Below are 17,738 nucleotides of genomic sequence, written 5' to 3' on the forward strand. Positions count from 1 at the left end.
ATGAAGGCAATGAATGTACAAATGTGCTTTACACAATTGATGTAGGTATGGATTGTGATAAGAGTTGTAGGAGCCCCCTAATAAAATGATTTTTTTTTAAAAGAATCTATTCAACACTAGTGTTCAAAGAATATGCTTTGTTTCTATTCCGATGCTAACAATATTCACTACAGTAAGATATTTTAAGTCCACTGATGGGTGTTCCTGGGATCATCAGGCAATATAGCAGGAGGTTGAGGAACCAGATCCAGGATCCATATCAAGTAAAAGTAAATCTTTCCCATGGAGTTTGCTTATAAAGCAGCAGACCAGACCCCAGAAGTCTTCCTTCAAATTGTACCAAAGCTGTGGCCTAATTAAGGGGGCAGCAGACTACCACAGCTGCTGGCTGCTCACAGAGTTCATGATGTTAGATCCCATCACGGAGTTGATTACATTGTGTTAGGTCATATCATGCGGGATTACTGCCAAACTAAGAACCCTAGCCCAGCCAAGCTGACACAAACCGTATCACAATGACCTTTTGCTTTCTCCATGTCTGCCTTTCATGCCATCCCACTATTTGTCTGATCTTTGGTCATCAGTGTCCTATGAGTTGAGTGTCCATATTCAGGTGAGATATTTTCAGAAGCTGTACTTCAGCTCGTGAGCCTTGTTTTAATTTTCTTCAGCTTCAACTTGAACTTACATATCAGCAATTGATGATCTATCTTGGAGCTGGGCTCTAGTCTTGTTCTGGCTGATGATTTTGAGTTCCACAGATAGAGTCAATTTGATTCTTGTGTACTGCATCTGGTGAAGTCCACATGTATAGCCACCACTTGTATTGTTGCAAAATGATGTTTCCAATGAATATACATACAAGGGGGCTTCAAAATTTATGGGCATTTTCCATTACTTTTTAGTCTCCCTTTTCAACAAACTTTTTGAAATCCCCTCATATACAATGGCATACACATCTTTTGTTAAGCCATTTTCCATGTTCTAACGCACCAATCTGGTTGACTATCTAAAACTCAATTAGCAGATAAACATTTCAAAATAAGATGTTTCTCTAGGTAAACAATCCTAATTCAGGTTAAAATTTAAAAAAACAAGAGAAAGAATAAAAGGTTCACAAAGAACTACTTCACTAAGCTCTTATGATGTTCAAAGTGTTTTAAGACCTATGTGAAGTATAAAGTTTACAATATTTAAATGATTTTCTGATATTTGCTAATAAAATAATGCATAGATCAATCTAAATATAAAAACAACCAAGATAAAACTGAAAAAGAAAATGAAATAAATCTTTCTCTCAAGTTGAAGGAATATCTTGAATAAAGAACATAGACCACAAATTAACAATAGGATAAACATATTTTGATTCAAACATACATGTGTGGCAAATGACACTAAGGATAAAGGTTAAAGAAATTAATCTGAGAATGCATAGAAAAAGTATGCATGTATTTTGATTTCATTTACTTTAAAATGCTAAGATAAGTCAAAAAAACCCTGGTAGTACTGTCAGGTAAGCACCAGATTGCTAAACACAAAGTCAGTGGTTCAAACTCACAAGCTGCTGGTGGGAAAAATTAGGCTGTTTGCTTCTGTATGATTTACAAAGCCTTGGAAACCCTATAAATTAGAGTAACAATGAGGTCAGTAAGGAAAACACATATGATGTGATCCTACAAATCTGTAGGATAACAAAATTAGCTCTCCCTGTTCTAGCTATCAATAAAGATAGGGCAATAAGATCTTTATATCAGCGGTTCTCAACCTGTAGGTCGTGACCCTTTTGGGGGCCAAACGACCCTTTCACAGGGGCCGCACAATTCATAACAGTAGCAAAATTAGTTATGAAGTAGCAACAAAAATAATTTTCTGGTTGGGGGGGTCACCACAACATGAGGAACTATGAAAGGGCCACGGCATTGGGAAGGGTGAGAACCACTGCCTTATATGAATCAGTCAGCTGCTCACGAAAAACACTATTCCTGATACAGACAGAAGGGAGCAAATTCTCCCTCAGGTGCTCCCAAACATGGCTCACACTGAACAAACATTCTTAAGGAACTAGAACATGTGACATAGTACATACCTTCTACACTCCTTAAGTCTGAACCAATGGCATAACATCTAACTGCAATTTAGTAAAAGAAATGCAACAGGGGAAGAAAACAAATGTTCCCCTCTGTACATGTTCGCTGCAAGTGGGCTGCCTCTGTTGAGGACGTTTATACTTTTCCAGTGTTGCCAAGACTGGGTGTGCATAAATGCAGGGGCAGATCCATTTGGCTCCGGAACTACACTCTGTTCTGCAATCTGCTTTATCAGTATAAAACTGACAGTTGCTGTATCCCCTCTCTCATTTGGTTTGAAATTCAAGGTATGAAGAAGATCATCAAAACAGGGTTGCATGTTTATTTCCAAAGAGTTTTAAATCAAAGATTATCAGTCATTAACAGAGAGAGGAACACTAATCATGGTACCTGTAAGCATTTAATTTTAAGTAATATAATTTCCTGAACTCTCCTGAAGAATGGCGTGTACAAGCTACATAGCTGAGTAACTGGAGTGTCTGCTCTGAAACCAGCTGAAGCAAGAAACCCAAACCAACTTCCATAAAAACTTCTACATTGTCATAATGAATGATAAATCCTTGAAACATCGTACAACATAGATGAGTCTAGCAGACTCGTCCGTATTTTAAGACTATGCTAAGTGAAGTAAGTCAACACAAATGAACAGATAGTGTTATTTTCTTACTTTTATAAATAGACATGATATATACAGAGTCCAACATTAGCTGGTGATTAGCATGGATGGGGTGAAGGTGAATCACTCTATCACTCACTGCCATCGAGTCGATGACAACTCATGATGACCCTACAGGGCAGGGCAGAACGACCCTGTGAATTTCAGAGACTGTTTACAGGAGAGTAAAAAGCCTCATCTTTCTCCCTTAGAGCGACTGGTGGCTTTGAACTACTGTTATCAAACACAATGTTAAGAACTTTTCTAAACACATCTCAAAACCCATTTAATTCTCAAAATAACCTTAAGACAGTATTTTTAATAAGCCCAATTCAGATATGCAATCACTGCGAGAGATGGAGATGGCTGAATATTCCACATCAAACAAGTGACAAAGCAAAGCAAACCTTGGTTGTCTGGCTCCCAAGCCTTGCTCTTAACTTCAGCGATACACTTCCTTAACCATCTTACAACAAAGGAGCTAAAAGAAACAGCAAGCAACCATCTTTTTGTATGCTCTTCATCCATCATGCTTCCATTAGCTATGTTTTCATTCTCCTTCAAATGTTTTCTAATTCTTTTCAACTTTTTGCTTCATTAGATCTAGAAATGGAAAACCTTTCTTCTCTATCTCTCTCTCTCTCTCTCTCTCTCAGAAAGTTTTGCCCTCTGATTTTTAATTCTAATCAATCAACTCTGCTACTTCTAAAAAGAAAAACTTTCAGGGGAGCAAAACATGAAATACACTCACTCTTCACTTATTAACATGGTAAGCTTCCAATGACCAGATTTTTGTGCAAAAATGGCATTGTACAGAAATGGAGGATGACCATATATCAAAATGGGGATGATTGCATCGTTACTTAACTGCCAAATTACATTGTTATCTACCAAATCACTGGAAAAATAGGCAAGTTGATGACATCACCGTATCACAACCAGTATGACCCTTGCCTCACATCTTAGTGTTCGTCACATATCATTTAAACAAAAATGATTGGATGGGTTCTTTTACTATTGTTGTGAAGAAAAAAAGCATAGCCATTAAGTGAAAAGCAGGTATAAGTTAATCAAGTTATACGGTTAAAAAAGAAAAGCAAACAATCCTGTTTCCACCGTGTGGATGATGATTCTTTAGGACAGAGCAGAACTATGTTCTACACATTATAATCTTTACTGTAGCAGACAGCTTCATCTTCTCCCACTAACTTTGCTGCTAATAGCCCAGCACTCAACCCATTACACCAACAGGGTTTTCTTCCTGTGGGCAATAGGCAATAAAAACTACATTTGACCTTGGTTAATGATATTCAAAAGTATAATCAACTATCCATGTGACCACAAATCAGAGAATACATTATAGATATGTTCTGAATCTTGAAAAATTTACTTTGTCTGGATTTCCATACTCAAGAAAATTTTCAGAAGCAAAATCTACACAACCCTTAGGAGATAAAATATTATAATTTTTACACAGCAGATTCACTTGAATGCTTTAATTTTATCCAAGCTTAACACTGCAGAACTCATACATAGTCAAATTTATGAGTATTCATTAAAAACTAAAGCTTGCATATTTACTGACAAAGGACACATAAAAGTCCAGTGAAGTGTCAGTTAACTACAGTTCAATTACACCCTTAAAATTAACAACAGTATTTTCTTTTCCACCTTCCTATTAAGCACATGCATGCACCCCCACACATAGGGGAAAAAACAAGCAATGCAAAAGCATACAACTATTTTGGAAGAGATGCTAAAGATCAGAATATAAACAAACACCTATTACTATAATTAAATTTAATGACATCAGAATATACACTGTCTAGTCTGTCACACTGCCCCATGGACAGAATATTCGGTCCCTAAAATACTGCAAAATACCCAATGAAATTCTCAGTCAACAAAATTACATTAACAGTTCCAATAACTTCCAAAAAGTTGTTGGATTCTAATAAAAAGTCTAACTTCAAACAGCCAGACTAGTCAACAGCCAAAGAATTCTCTTCAAATTAGTCTTTGGACAATCAAATTAATCAGGGTGCCTTCATGCTTTCAATACCCTAATTTTAGATGATGAAGGAGTCATGAGCTAAGAGTCCTGTGTTTGCTTAAATATATTCTCAAATATACTTGCTACTAAAAATAAGCAGTCTGAAAAATAACACACTATAAATAACAGGCTTATAAGGAGAGAGAGTTGAGGAAAAACATTTTAAAACTATACAACTTCATCACCAAAGCACTGACAAAAACATCAATTGATACCTGACAGGGTAACATAGAATGTACTGCAGGTAGAGTTTAATTTGGCCAGAGCCTGCCACAAGCATATACAGTATCAGCACATAAACACAGTTCTGGGAGGTACTCAAGTCACTGACAATGGAGGCTATTACTAGGGTCTTACAGAGAGCTGCACAAAACTAAGAGGTAGATCTCTCTAGAACAGAAAACCTCAGGTGGTGGTGTTGTTAGGTGCCATCAATTCAGTTCTGACCCATAGTGGCCTTCAGCACAACAAAACAAAACAAACTCTACTTGGTCCTGTGCCATCCTAAACATTTGTTCCTATGACAGGACCCATAGTTGCAGCATTGGTGTCAATCCATCTCCTTAGGACCTTCCTCTTTTTTGCTGCCCCTCTATGTTACCAAACATGATGTCCTTCTCCAGGGACTGGTCTTTCCTGATATGTCCAAATTATGTAAAACGAAGTTTTGCCATGCTTTCCTGTAAGTCACACTCTGGTCATACTTCTTCCAAGACAGATCAATTTGTCCTTTTGGCAGTCCACCATCATACCGTCAATATTCTTCCCCCACACCACAATTCAAATGCATCAATGCTTCTGCAGTCTTCCTTGTTCAATGTCCAACTCTGACATGCAGATGAGGCCATTGAAAATACCTTGGCTTGGGTCAGGCATACCTTAATCCTCAAAGTAATAGCCTTGCTTTTCAACACTCTAAGGTTTTATACAGCAGATTCACCTAATGCAACTTATCTTTTCATCTCCTGAGTGCTGCTTCCATTACCACTGATTGTGGAACCAAGCAAGACAAAACGTTTAACAACCTCTCTCAGGTATGCAAACCTATATTCAACGCCTTCAAACAAAGCTGGAAAATGTTCACAATGGCAATGCAATGGCCAAACTTACGGCTGTTCCCATTAGCCTGACAATGATCCACTACCCCATTATTCTTATCCAAAATTTGAAAAAGATTACCCATAAAGCAATATAATTTGTATTTAATGACTATAATTCTCTAATTTCTAACATGCATGAGCCAATACATATTATAAAATTCAAAGATCGTCCCTTAAATGATGAGAGTGCCAAACAAGGCTGGTTTCTTTTTATGCCTCCTCTTCTGAGCATGCTGCCCGCTTTTCTTTCAGAATGATTGCCTTTCAGAGTTATATGACTTTTGTGAATTGCAAAAACTAGTCACTTGTCAAATTTGTTCCAAATATTTTTTCTAGTTTATCACTGGACTTTATCATAGGGTTCATGAGCTTCATACTTTAATGGATTAAATGTAATGATTAAATGTATTACCCTTTCTTTTGCAGCTCTGAGATTTAGGCCTAACATAAATTCTCTCCATTCCAGTCCTAGAAATAAACTCACACTATTTTTTCCAATTCCTTGATTCTTTCATTTTTCACGTTTAAATCTTTGATCGTACTGGAATATTAGCATCACTAATGAAGCAGGGAGTTGTTACAGTTTGTACCTACGTGGCTAAGAAACTGTCTTACTACATATGTGTCCCAGTAAGTTGAACTGCCAACTTCATCACATACAAAACACTAAATATATTTAAACTGACCCCTTTCCTCTTCCCCTTATCTATGCAGCAGGGGACTATGGATGGAAACTGTGGGAGGGCATTATGAAGCTGTCAAAAACAGAGTAGAATTGCTAAAACTGTCTAAGGGGTCCTATTTAAGTACTGCAACTTAGTATATATTTAATATCTAGTAATCAGCCTTGTTCATCCCCAAATCATCTTTTTCAGAAATTATGCAATATTTGTAAAGACGATTACATCATAGTGCCTAATCAAAAAGGAAAAAGATCATAAAAGAGGGAGGAAGAAAAACTGAGAATCTTTAAAATCAAAGAATGATATCTGAGTTGCTTTCTATTAGTTATTTCATGATCAATAAAATATTGTAAAATATTCATAAGGCAAGATAAGCTATATCTAAAGACTAATAAATCTTTGATTCAAAGAAACAACAGATCAGGATATTTGGATTTCATAATTACAGAGACTAATTAAATGTTGGCCTTAAGTTTTTCCAGAAATTCCGGTTCCCTTAATTATGTAAACTCTGCTTGCCTGCTTACTGAAGTTTATCTAGGAGCATAACAACTTTAGTCTACTAATCTGTAATTAAGCTGCTTTTAATCTTAAAATAATCTTATAAACATCTTTTTCACATTTTACCCTCATTATAGTTTCACCAAATATTAGACATGAAATAGAAAGACTAAGCTTTTATAGAAAAAGATATAAACAGCAGGCCCTAAGTACAGCATCTTTCAACTCTTTCATATATATTATCACATACTTACTTATTAAGCAATGTATGTTGTGAGAGTAGCGAGAATTATCTGGGATGGTGAAGGTGCCATCACAGATAGCTACCTGGCTCTCACCAAAAGGTAGAGTGAAGAAACACAGTTTATATAGTAAACAGCCCAGTGCCTGTAAAAAAAGAAACATGAGTTGCATCAGAGCTCCAGTAATCAATCTAACCACAAGAGAAAAACAGTCAAAAACCAAACTTGAAATATGTTGTTGAAAAAAAACAAATTTTTATCAAGGGCTCATGCGGGAGAGGGGAGCGGGGAGGGAGGGGAAAAATGAGGACCTAATGTCGGGGGTTTAAATGGAGAGAAAATGTTTTGAGAAACGATGTACAAATGCGCTTTACACAATTGATGTGTGTATGGATTGGGATAACAGTTGTATGAGCCCCTGATAAAATGTTAAAAACAAACAAACAAACAAATAAAAAACAAATTTTTAATGTTTCTAAACTGTATCACTGTTTTCACAAATTATTGTTTAATTGATACTTTACATGCTTAATTTTTAAAAGACATTTAACGATGTTATTTCTATTTTTCTATCACAAATGTGGCTAGTTGACTAAATTAAATGCTATCGTACAACTCTAAATGGTGCATGTTGTAACTAAAGTAGAAATGGCAAGAGTCCTTCTGAAAACAATTATCATTTTATTTCTTCCACAAAGAAAATATATATTTAGTAACTAAACAACACATAGCCAAAGAAGTAAGCACAAGACTTCTACGAAGGTTTTTATAGTCATAAGAACACATATTTAAGAAAACGAGGATTGCAAACATGAGGAAACAAGCATATTTTAATAGATCAGACAATTATCAATAAGTATATCTCATTTCATACTACAAAAACCAGTTCATTATTTGAGTGTATACTACTAATCTTCATTCATATTAATTATGTTTGTATCCAGGTAATCTATACTAAATTCCAAAATGAAAATGTTTTGTCAATTTTTTGTTAATACATTTACTTGCTGACAACAAAGGCAAAACACCCTACAATAAAAATTGCACTGTAAAAGCATACAAATTTATGGCTAACCTACTAATACCTCAAAACTATGGAGTAGTAATAAAATGTGACTTCTTGTTCAAGAAACCATACTTTGTTAACAAAAAGTGGTTCAACTACAAACCTTATGAGTATCAGGAGCATTTTCAATTCTAAATAGATGATATAAATGACCCAACAGTTAGCATATATCACCAACATTGAAATTTGGGCTTCTATCTAAAACTTATTAGCAAATCAAATTTCCTCTGTTGAATTTTCTCCTCACATAAACTAAGTTTTATAAATACTATGATAATGATGATAGTATATAGAAATACCTTTGTGACTGCAGCAATAATAAAAAGTGTATTTAATATGCCTTCCCATGATAACAATTAGGAAACGTAGAAATTATTTCAAAAACATTACTGAATTGATTTATATAGAACAAAATAGTAAAGATGAATAGAAATAACCATTGTAATTTGTTTTTGCTTAAAATTATGATTCTCTTCTCTAAGATGCATCAAGTAAATTAAGCATGGCTTCCTTATCAGCACTTAAAAAGAAAAATCAAAGCATCTAATTCATATGCATTCTAATAGACTTTTGTTGTTGTTGTTCACAGCCCCAGGGACTGAGAGGGAAGGTAAGAGAGAAATGCATTTTAGCCAGTTTTCTCTTGTCAAGTAAACTTTTAATGTTGTTTTTGTGTCACAGTAAATTCTATAAAGGTAACAGTCCAGCTAATTATAGTAAGGCCAGTGTACTTAAGCCATAAAGCTAAAATATTCTGGTTTGTGTACAGTGAACACACAAGTTCCCAATTTTTTTTACACCAAAGCCACTCCTCTCTTTATCCATTTGATATGAGAATTGTTCAAGAAACAGAAGAGAACAAATGACCTGATTTTGAAGGCTGAATACTATCAGCTTCAATTTTCCTAATTTGAAAGTAACATGAAGCATCTTCGATGGAATTTCCTAAATGCTAGTAAATCACCATCCTAGGCTAGAATAAAAATGACCTAAAACAGAAACTCCCACGTTTATTTTTTTAATTATTCTAAAACATGAAGCGTTCAATATGAAAACTCTCCGAAACAGACCCAGAAACGTAATTTTTGACTGACTGAAATGGAATACATTTTCTGGATACCCCAGAATAGACACCTAAAATGTTGCAGCATATTTCTATTTCATGTGAACTACTAAATCAGAAACTAGAGAAAGACAGGATACTTTTTACCCCCATAAAGAGTTAAAAGCCTTGGAAAGTCACAAAGGCAGCTCTACCGTGCCCTATAAGGTTGCTATGAGTCGGCATGGACTTAATGGCAATGAGTCTGGTTTATGTTTCTAAAATCAGACAAACATAAAGAAAGCATCATGGAAATTAAACTTCTATTCCTTCTAACCCTCATAGAGACCCAAGAGCGGTGGTTTTCAACCTTCCTAATGCCGTGACCCTTTAATATAGTTCTCTTCATGTTGTGGTGACCCCAACCATAACATTATTTTCTATGGTACTTCATAACTGTAATTTTGCTACTGTTATGAATCGTAAGGTAAATATTTGATATGCAGGATGTATTTTCATTATTATAAATTGAACAAAATCAAACATAATTAAAGCATAGTGATTAATCACAAAACAATATGTAATTATATATTGTGAAATATTTGTTTTCCAATGGTCTTAGGTAACCCCTGTGAAAGGGTTGTTCGACCCCCAAAAGGGTCGCAACCCCAGGTTGAGAACAGCTGCCCTAGAGTGTAGAATTGCCCTTATGAGTTTCAAGACTGTAACTCTTTATGGGAGTGGAAGGCCTCACCTTTCTCCCTTGGAGCAGTGGCTGGTAGTTTCAAACTGCTGACCTTGATGTTAGCAGTTCAACATGTAACCAGTATGCCATGAATTGGAATCACTTGGATGGCAGTTGAGTTTGTTTTTTTAAGTTTATCCCTTCTAAGTACATACACAAGAGATACCACTTTATCATATTTTCTTATTTTTGCACATCTGTTTACTTATAACTCCATAGCTATACCCAGTTATCCATTATAAAACCAGAAACTAACCTATACATGGTTTAAAATTTTAAAGTATCTCTGACAACGTGTATGCTAACTAGTAATGTGTACTAAATCTAGCAAATTTCTGTCTCTGTTAAGATATTAAGCTGCAACTGTGAGATTAGGGTATTTTTTTTTTTAAACTGATCCTTGATGACTTCAAATGAATAGCGTAAGAACAATGATTTACTAAGGAAGTACTCAGCAGGTCATATGGAATTCAAGAACAATCACACAATTAGGCCAAAAAATGACCTACTAGATCACCTCTTCCAGTAACTTTATTTTAGAAGTCATGAGCCAGTTTCATCTGCTTCCTACACCAAACACATAAGCCTCCTTTACTATAAGCCATTAATAAGTCATACACTGAGGAAAACAGACCAGGTTTGAATTACACAAGCTCTTGATCTATAAAGTAGCATCAAATTAATGAAGCTACTTATAGTTTGATTCAGCCATTTTTACAGCTAAAATACAACATGCACCTATTTTATGGATCTAGTAATATACAGACCAATGAAAGGATAACAATAATATTCTTTTTTTGTGTGACATTACAAGAGTACTTGTCTAAGATTGTGTTAGGTACCAAGCCCCATATAGGGTGGAAGAAAGAAGAGAAAAATTTGGTGTCACATATATGTTCAACTACCTTCTGAACACTATGTGTTAAAAACAGTAGAATCCAAAACTATTTCCAAAGGAGTTTTATTCTCCCAAGCTTAGCCTTTATCCTCCTATGGGAACTAATAGAAGATGTGGCTAAATAATTGTTGAACTTAAATGAAACCACATTTAAAATAATTCCCAGCTAGTTTATTAATTACAACCAAAAAGCCATTTATGAAATGGGTTCTAAATAAGTGTTGGCATGCTAACACAGACTGTAAAGAAACATGCTCTATCTCAATAATTTTCAACCCAGACTTACATGGGAAATTGTAACCAATCTGAATATACCGAAATTGGATGCTTATCATTAGAATTTTTTTCCACTCATAAGATCCTAAAGTACCAGCTTAGTGTAATTACTTTAGCATTGTGTTTGGTTTTCTGTACTATGACCAGCTAAAATCCACTCAATAAAAAAAAAATATTAATACATAAACTAAATTGTAAACAACACTGTGCTAAAAGGTTACATTATAGGGAACAGCTATTTGTTGTTTGTGCCTTTTTGTTGGTTGAGTTTTGCAGAAGCTTTCCATCTCAGCACTAAGAAGAGAAATTGATGTAACATTTTTCTTTTCCTGAATAAGGAGCTCTATTCAACACGAAGAAGACATCATGCTTTGTAAAGTAGAGGGGCAGCAAAAGAGAGGAAGGCCCTCAAGATGGATTGACACAGTGGCTGCAGCAACGGGCTCAAGCACAGGAACAACTGTGAAGTGGTGCAGGACCAGGCACTGTTTTGTTCAGTTGTGCCTAGCGTTGCTGAGTGAAATCTGACTAGATGGCACCTAATAACAGCAACATTCTATATCATCTCTCAACACTTACTAGGAAGTGTCTTTTGGGGGGAGGTAGGGGGTCATAGTATAGGATAAGAAATTTAAACTCAGAATTCTTTATTCAGCGAGAGTAAATGTCGGCTTTTCTTGGTCTTACCCAGATATCAGCCTTGGTGGTGATAGGCCTCCCTCCATAAAGATTGATCATTTCAGGGGCTCTGTATGACAGAGTCGTATACCTGGCAGTAAATAAGTGAAATAAAGTGGAGATATTAAAAAAAAAAAAAGATGCTACATTGATTCCACATAAAATTCTACAACAATCTCTAGGTTTACCAACATTACATAGAATACTGTAAAAAAGCTCATTAAAAAGCCTGTCAAGGATTGAATATAAGCCATCGACATGCTTGTTTGTTCAAAAGTACAACAGCACTCATAATGACAGAAAACGTGTTTCTTTAATATTAGAAATAATTTAAATAATGGCAATGCATAGTGATCAATGTATTTGAAATAATACAATTTAACTACAGTTGTCTCTTCATCAAATTATTTTAGTCAGTCTGTCCATTTAAAATGAAAATCTCCATTCATTCAAATAACTAAGTCACGTTTATTAAGGAGTTTGCTTTTATGGACTCTCACATACTACATTGTACACCATAGTAAAAGTCTTTGGGTTTGTTTTCCTAACACACGGATTTAAAGGTACCCTGATTGCCATTACTCTTAACTATACTGATTAGCTAGGTTCTCGGTGACTTTTAATAAGGTCTGCCATCAGAAACTACCTAGAATCAAAAGACAGCGTAAATAATAAGTATTTACAATTATAATAGCCCCAAATTCACTTTGAAGAGTTTAATGAAGTGGTATTCCAATTTCATGGCATAAAGTATCAAAATATGGACATACTTCCAGTATCCTGGCATAATGTTTATACATTTTTTTCCTAAGGAAGTATCTAAACTCAACATTCTTAGCATCATACAGTTTCCAAATTAATCTGACTTGTAATACATTTGAAATGATACTATTACAGAGTAGGGACCTAAGAAGTCAGAGTGTAAGTGCCATGAGGTCATGACTTTTGTTCATTACTGTACCCACAGTCCCAAGAGCGGTTTCTGCTACATTACACTGTATAACTACTTTTTAATTGAATTAATGGTTAGCCTGGTGCCGCAAAGCCACAAAATACAAGAATCCATCATGAACTTGGATTCATGAATGCAATTTCAACTGCGCTTTATGCCAGACTGCAACAGCAAGAAATAAAATCTTTCAGCAGGTCAGAGATGTTTGAGCAGAATTCTATAGCAGGCCCTACATATCACTATATTTGACACAGGGGCTGCAACAATGGGCTCAAAGTAACGATTGTGGGGATAAGGCCGGACCAGCCTGTGTTTCTTTCTGTTGTACATAGGGCTGAAATGATGTCGAACCAACTCAATGGCACCTATATCACAATGCCTTAACTAAAAAAAGAAAACTGATGTGTACACACATAGCTCTAGGAATCCAATTCAATAATTCATTGTTCTTGTATTTCTCAGGACACTTATATGTTTACTACGGAGTTTGTTTTTATAGAATCTAACTTAATCATCATAGGACAATAATGTGTAACACTGCAGTGCAAAGGGAGCTCCTATGCAAACTTCAACAATTGAAAATTTGTGATCAAGTGATAAAAAGCAATTTTGAAAAGCCAAACACTTTAAAAATTCCTATCCCGACAGGTCTTTATGGATTTTCTGTCATTTCAAAGATAATCAAAGATTAATGAACAATTTCATTTTCTAAAGGTGGAAAATGGAAGTCAGCATATGGGCCTCACAGGTGCTCTCACAATCATGGATTTAAAAAACAGGTTAAGACTTACATTTCTACTAAAGATCTTTCCAGTATATTATTATAAAAGTACTTGATGTCATTTGCTAACTGTTTTATTGATAAATTCATATTGTATAAATTAATGGTTCAAAAACATCAAAAAGAGTTATGCGCTCATCACCAATCAATGCTACATGTTCTTCATTCTTGCATCCATTGTTACTAGCATCTCTTGTTCCTCCACACTTTCTCTGTCATTAACCCCAAAGAACCATTGATCTAGGAGTTATTTTCTTTAGGTTTACCTATCCTGGATTTCATATAAAGAAAATCATACAAAAAGAAGGAAAATAAAACAGCAACCACAATAAAATAGAACACAGAAAAACTCATCTCAAAAGGAAGTACAAAGTAATAAAAACTAGGTCAAGTTAAAAATGGGTCAAAAGGGAACAGAAACGCTAAGTTCAATTTAAACCAAGCTGTATGAATGCAGTTTTACACATTATGTTTTCCGCATGATCTTCAATACATAGAGAAATCAGTATTCTTAATATTATAAATATGATATAAAGGCACAAATGTTTCATTGAACTCAAATAATTCCATTGTTACTTCAGCTTACAAAACAAAATTCATTATCAATCTATGTACAATGTACCAAAAAAACAGCTATAATCTTGGTAAAACATACCCTTATCTAAATCAGCCACGAATTAATTCATTTCTATGGCACAAAACATTTTGCAGCAATCTATAAATTAAATATATATATATATATATATTTCTATTGGCAAAACTGGTCAGACTCATGCAAACTAAAATGCCCAAGAGACTTACTTTTTAATTTCTTCCTCAACTATATTCACTCCATCTTTTTGAGGATTAAGAAATTTATTAGTGGCACTTCCAAAGTCACAAAGTACATAGTTTCCACCATCATTCAACAAAATATTTTCTACCTTAAGAAAGGAAACAAAAAAATTTAATAACTCATATCATTTTTCAAAGTGAAAATTATCTTTTTTTAAAGCTATGCTTTTGGCCCAAGAGTTTATGCCACATGCAATAAAAGACCTAGCTGCCTCACATTACAAGCAAGGCCACATGAAGCAGAGCAGAGGACCTTTTTACTCTGTCTACTGTCCCTCCCAGTAAGCACAAGAAGGTGCTTCTCCCACCCCATAGCCATTTGGGCTTAGACTAAGGAATCCTCTACTCTTTTCAAAAAAATTTTTTTATGAAAGAGAAGATCTACTAGCAGACACAGGCCAGCTTCTCTCCACTATCAATCTCCATTATTTCTCCTTTTCTGACACTTGTGCGTATCGACAGATAAGTAAATGATGAAAATCACTTACATTCTACATCTGATTGACTTGTGATGCTGTTTTTATCTAAAATATTGTACTGACTATAGATTTGGTTTTACGTCTGAGCTTGGAAACCAGAGTTTTAGTAACTAAAATAAACCAATTATGTAGTTTCTAGAAGAGCAGAGGTTCACAGTCCAGCTTTGCTACATACTAGCATGTGTGATCTTGGAAAATTTGCTTCTATTTTCCATAATACCATCTATTCCAGGGACTAGTGAAAATTAAATGAGCTGAAATTTGCAAAGTGCTAAAAACACGTGCCTCCTCTATGTGAGGCACTCAGAACGTGTTATTACTGCTACTGTTGTGTTTGTCACAGTAGCTATTTTCTGATGCGGGACTTGGTAGCACTGTGGGTTAGGCCATTCAGCTGATCACTGCAAGGCTGGTTGGTGGTCAGGCTCTCCAGCTACTCTACTGGAGAAAAATGAAGCTGTCTACTTCCAGAAGGATTTACAGTCCTGAAACTCCTATATTGGGCTGCTACACATTGGAATTGACTGACAGCAGTGGTTTGGTTTAGGTTCGGTAGGCTTTTGGAGGTTGTTGGGGCTATGGGGAGGCTGGTATTTTGTGATACATTCTTGGGTGAACAGATTACTTTTTTTCTTACTCTTTCAAAATACTCATACTACAGTTTCTTATTGGTATCTTTTAGTTAAAATATAACACACACACACACGCACACACCCCAAAAAAGGCATTTGCAAATAGACCGTCCTAAGTTGAGTAATGCCTCCTCCGTAGTTTCCTTACTGTGAAATGCAGACAATACACAACTATCTTGCTGAGCTGCTATGAGAATGATTAAATAGTACATGGCACACTTCAAGCATTCAAAAATAGTAGTAAAAATTCTGTTAGTTCTCAAATTAATCTAAGCCAGGGGTGTCAAACTCGCGGCCCTTGGGCTTCATGCAGACCCCGAGATAATTTTTTGTGGCCTGAAATGCTCTGAAATAAAATGAAAACAGAAAAAATGTATATGAAGAAAATAGCGCTTAGAGGAGATCAAGGCAATACCATACACACAATTCCCTCATTAAACCTTTAACTACTGAAGACGAGTCTACACATGGCCCAGTGCCTTTCCCGGGGGCCTGTGGACGTGTATAAATACGCTGACTCAGTTCCGGTGACGTTTGGAAGCGATATGTCTGCCACTCTCAGTGTCACGTCATGTAAACAGATCCCAATAGCGAAAAGGTCAAAAAGAGCACTCTGGGCTGTGCTGTTATGAATCATACCTAGCGGCAGCACTAGTTAACCTTTTTAGAGGGAAGCCATTAAGATTTTCATCCTGTTTGTCAGCTGTCCAACATTTTGTGTTTTTTATTGGATACTTATATTTTCCAGTCACAACATAAGAGGTAAGTGATAACTAGTAGGAGGAAAGTGTGGAAAGTTTCAGGTAAAAAATACATTAAATAAAATAAAATTTATAAATACATTAAATAAAATAAATGTTTAAATAAAAGCAATTATATAAGGTTTTAAATATCCTATTCATATTCCTGAATCCTCACTTCAAAATATAAATTTAACACAATTTGTAAATGTGATATGGCCTGTGTGAATCTTGCCTGTTTCAGCAAATGGCCCGCATTTTGAGTTTGACACCCCTGATCTAAGCTAACAATTTTTTCAATACTACTTTTCTTGCTTTACAATTTTTCTTTCATATTTCATTTTGTAGTTGCCATGAAGTCATGTCGATTACAACTCAAAGCGACCACATGTACTGAGGAAAACCTGCCCCTTTCTTGTAATTGTTATAGACGCAGGTCACCAGGTCTTTCTCAGGCAGAGCAGCTGGGTGGGTTTGAACTGCCAATCTTTTGGTTAGCAGCTGAGCACAACCTTTTGCACCACTAGGGATCCTTCTATTTCATTTTAGGTTACTTTTTGAAAGATTGTAACACAAACATATGTTTGCACAAATGTATGCATCTATAAATAAGCATGAAAATGAACTGTATAAAATCATGCAGGTATAGTAAATGTCTCTTGAATCTTAAATTAAGAACATTCAAATGAAAATATCAACTTATTATAAAAATGTTTGGGAAGTAACAGGGAAAAATTAATTCCAGATTACTATGGAAAAGTTGTATATTCAGAAGAACTGAGGTGAGCTAACCTTAAGGCGGTGACCCAAGTTAATGGACAGAATGAAATCTGCAGTCCTTCCTGAGGTCTGCTTCATTTTACCACAGGGTTCTCTGGAGGGTATTTTCATTGTTAACACAAGATACATTTTAGGCGCATCTTCTATTCTATTTTTATCTTAAAAAGATCCCCTGAACAGCTTTTGTTAAGCATTGTACAATCAGTCAGAATTGGGATTCAACCATTCAGTAAATATTTCAGTACTCAGTACTGTTTGGACACATCACTAAAATGACAAAAATCTCTAGTCTAAAGGAATTTACATTCAAGGAAGATAGATAATAAGCAATAGATGTAATACATGAGCCAATCTATAGTGTCTTAAAAGGTGAGTAAGTGCTCATAAAAGGTAAAGCATGTAGAGAGGTTATAATTATAAGAAGAGTGGCTCAGGATAGCCATCAGGGTACCTGGGCATACATTTCAGGAGAGGAAATTTTTGTAACTGTGTTTACGGGAATCAAAAAGAACGT

The 17,738-nt window shown here is 35.3% G+C and overlaps 1 protein-coding gene across 3 annotated transcripts in view; it reads right to left on the reverse strand.

The window, feature by feature from the left end:
- Positions 1-17,738, reverse strand: part of BMP2K (BMP2 inducible kinase) — a 143,873-nt gene that overhangs the window by 66,999 nt on the left and 59,136 nt on the right. For all 3 annotated transcript variants that reach the window (XM_045284001.1, XM_004703217.2, XM_045284002.1), the window contains 3 exons: positions 14,561-14,682; positions 12,036-12,117; positions 7,334-7,466 (listed from right to left, as the gene is read on the reverse strand). In XM_045284001.1, the coding sequence (XP_045139936.1) occupies positions 7,334-7,466; positions 12,036-12,117; positions 14,561-14,682 (337 nt within the window). The remainder of the gene's footprint in view (positions 1-7,333; positions 7,467-12,035; positions 12,118-14,560; positions 14,683-17,738) is intronic.

Source organism: Echinops telfairi, unplaced genomic scaffold (assembly GCF_000313985.2).
Source record: "Echinops telfairi isolate 266 unplaced genomic scaffold, ASM31398v2 ScPeMD7_7468;HRSCAF=8506_0, whole genome shotgun sequence".
Lineage (NCBI taxonomy): Eukaryota > Metazoa > Chordata > Mammalia > Afrosoricida > Tenrecidae > Echinops > Echinops telfairi.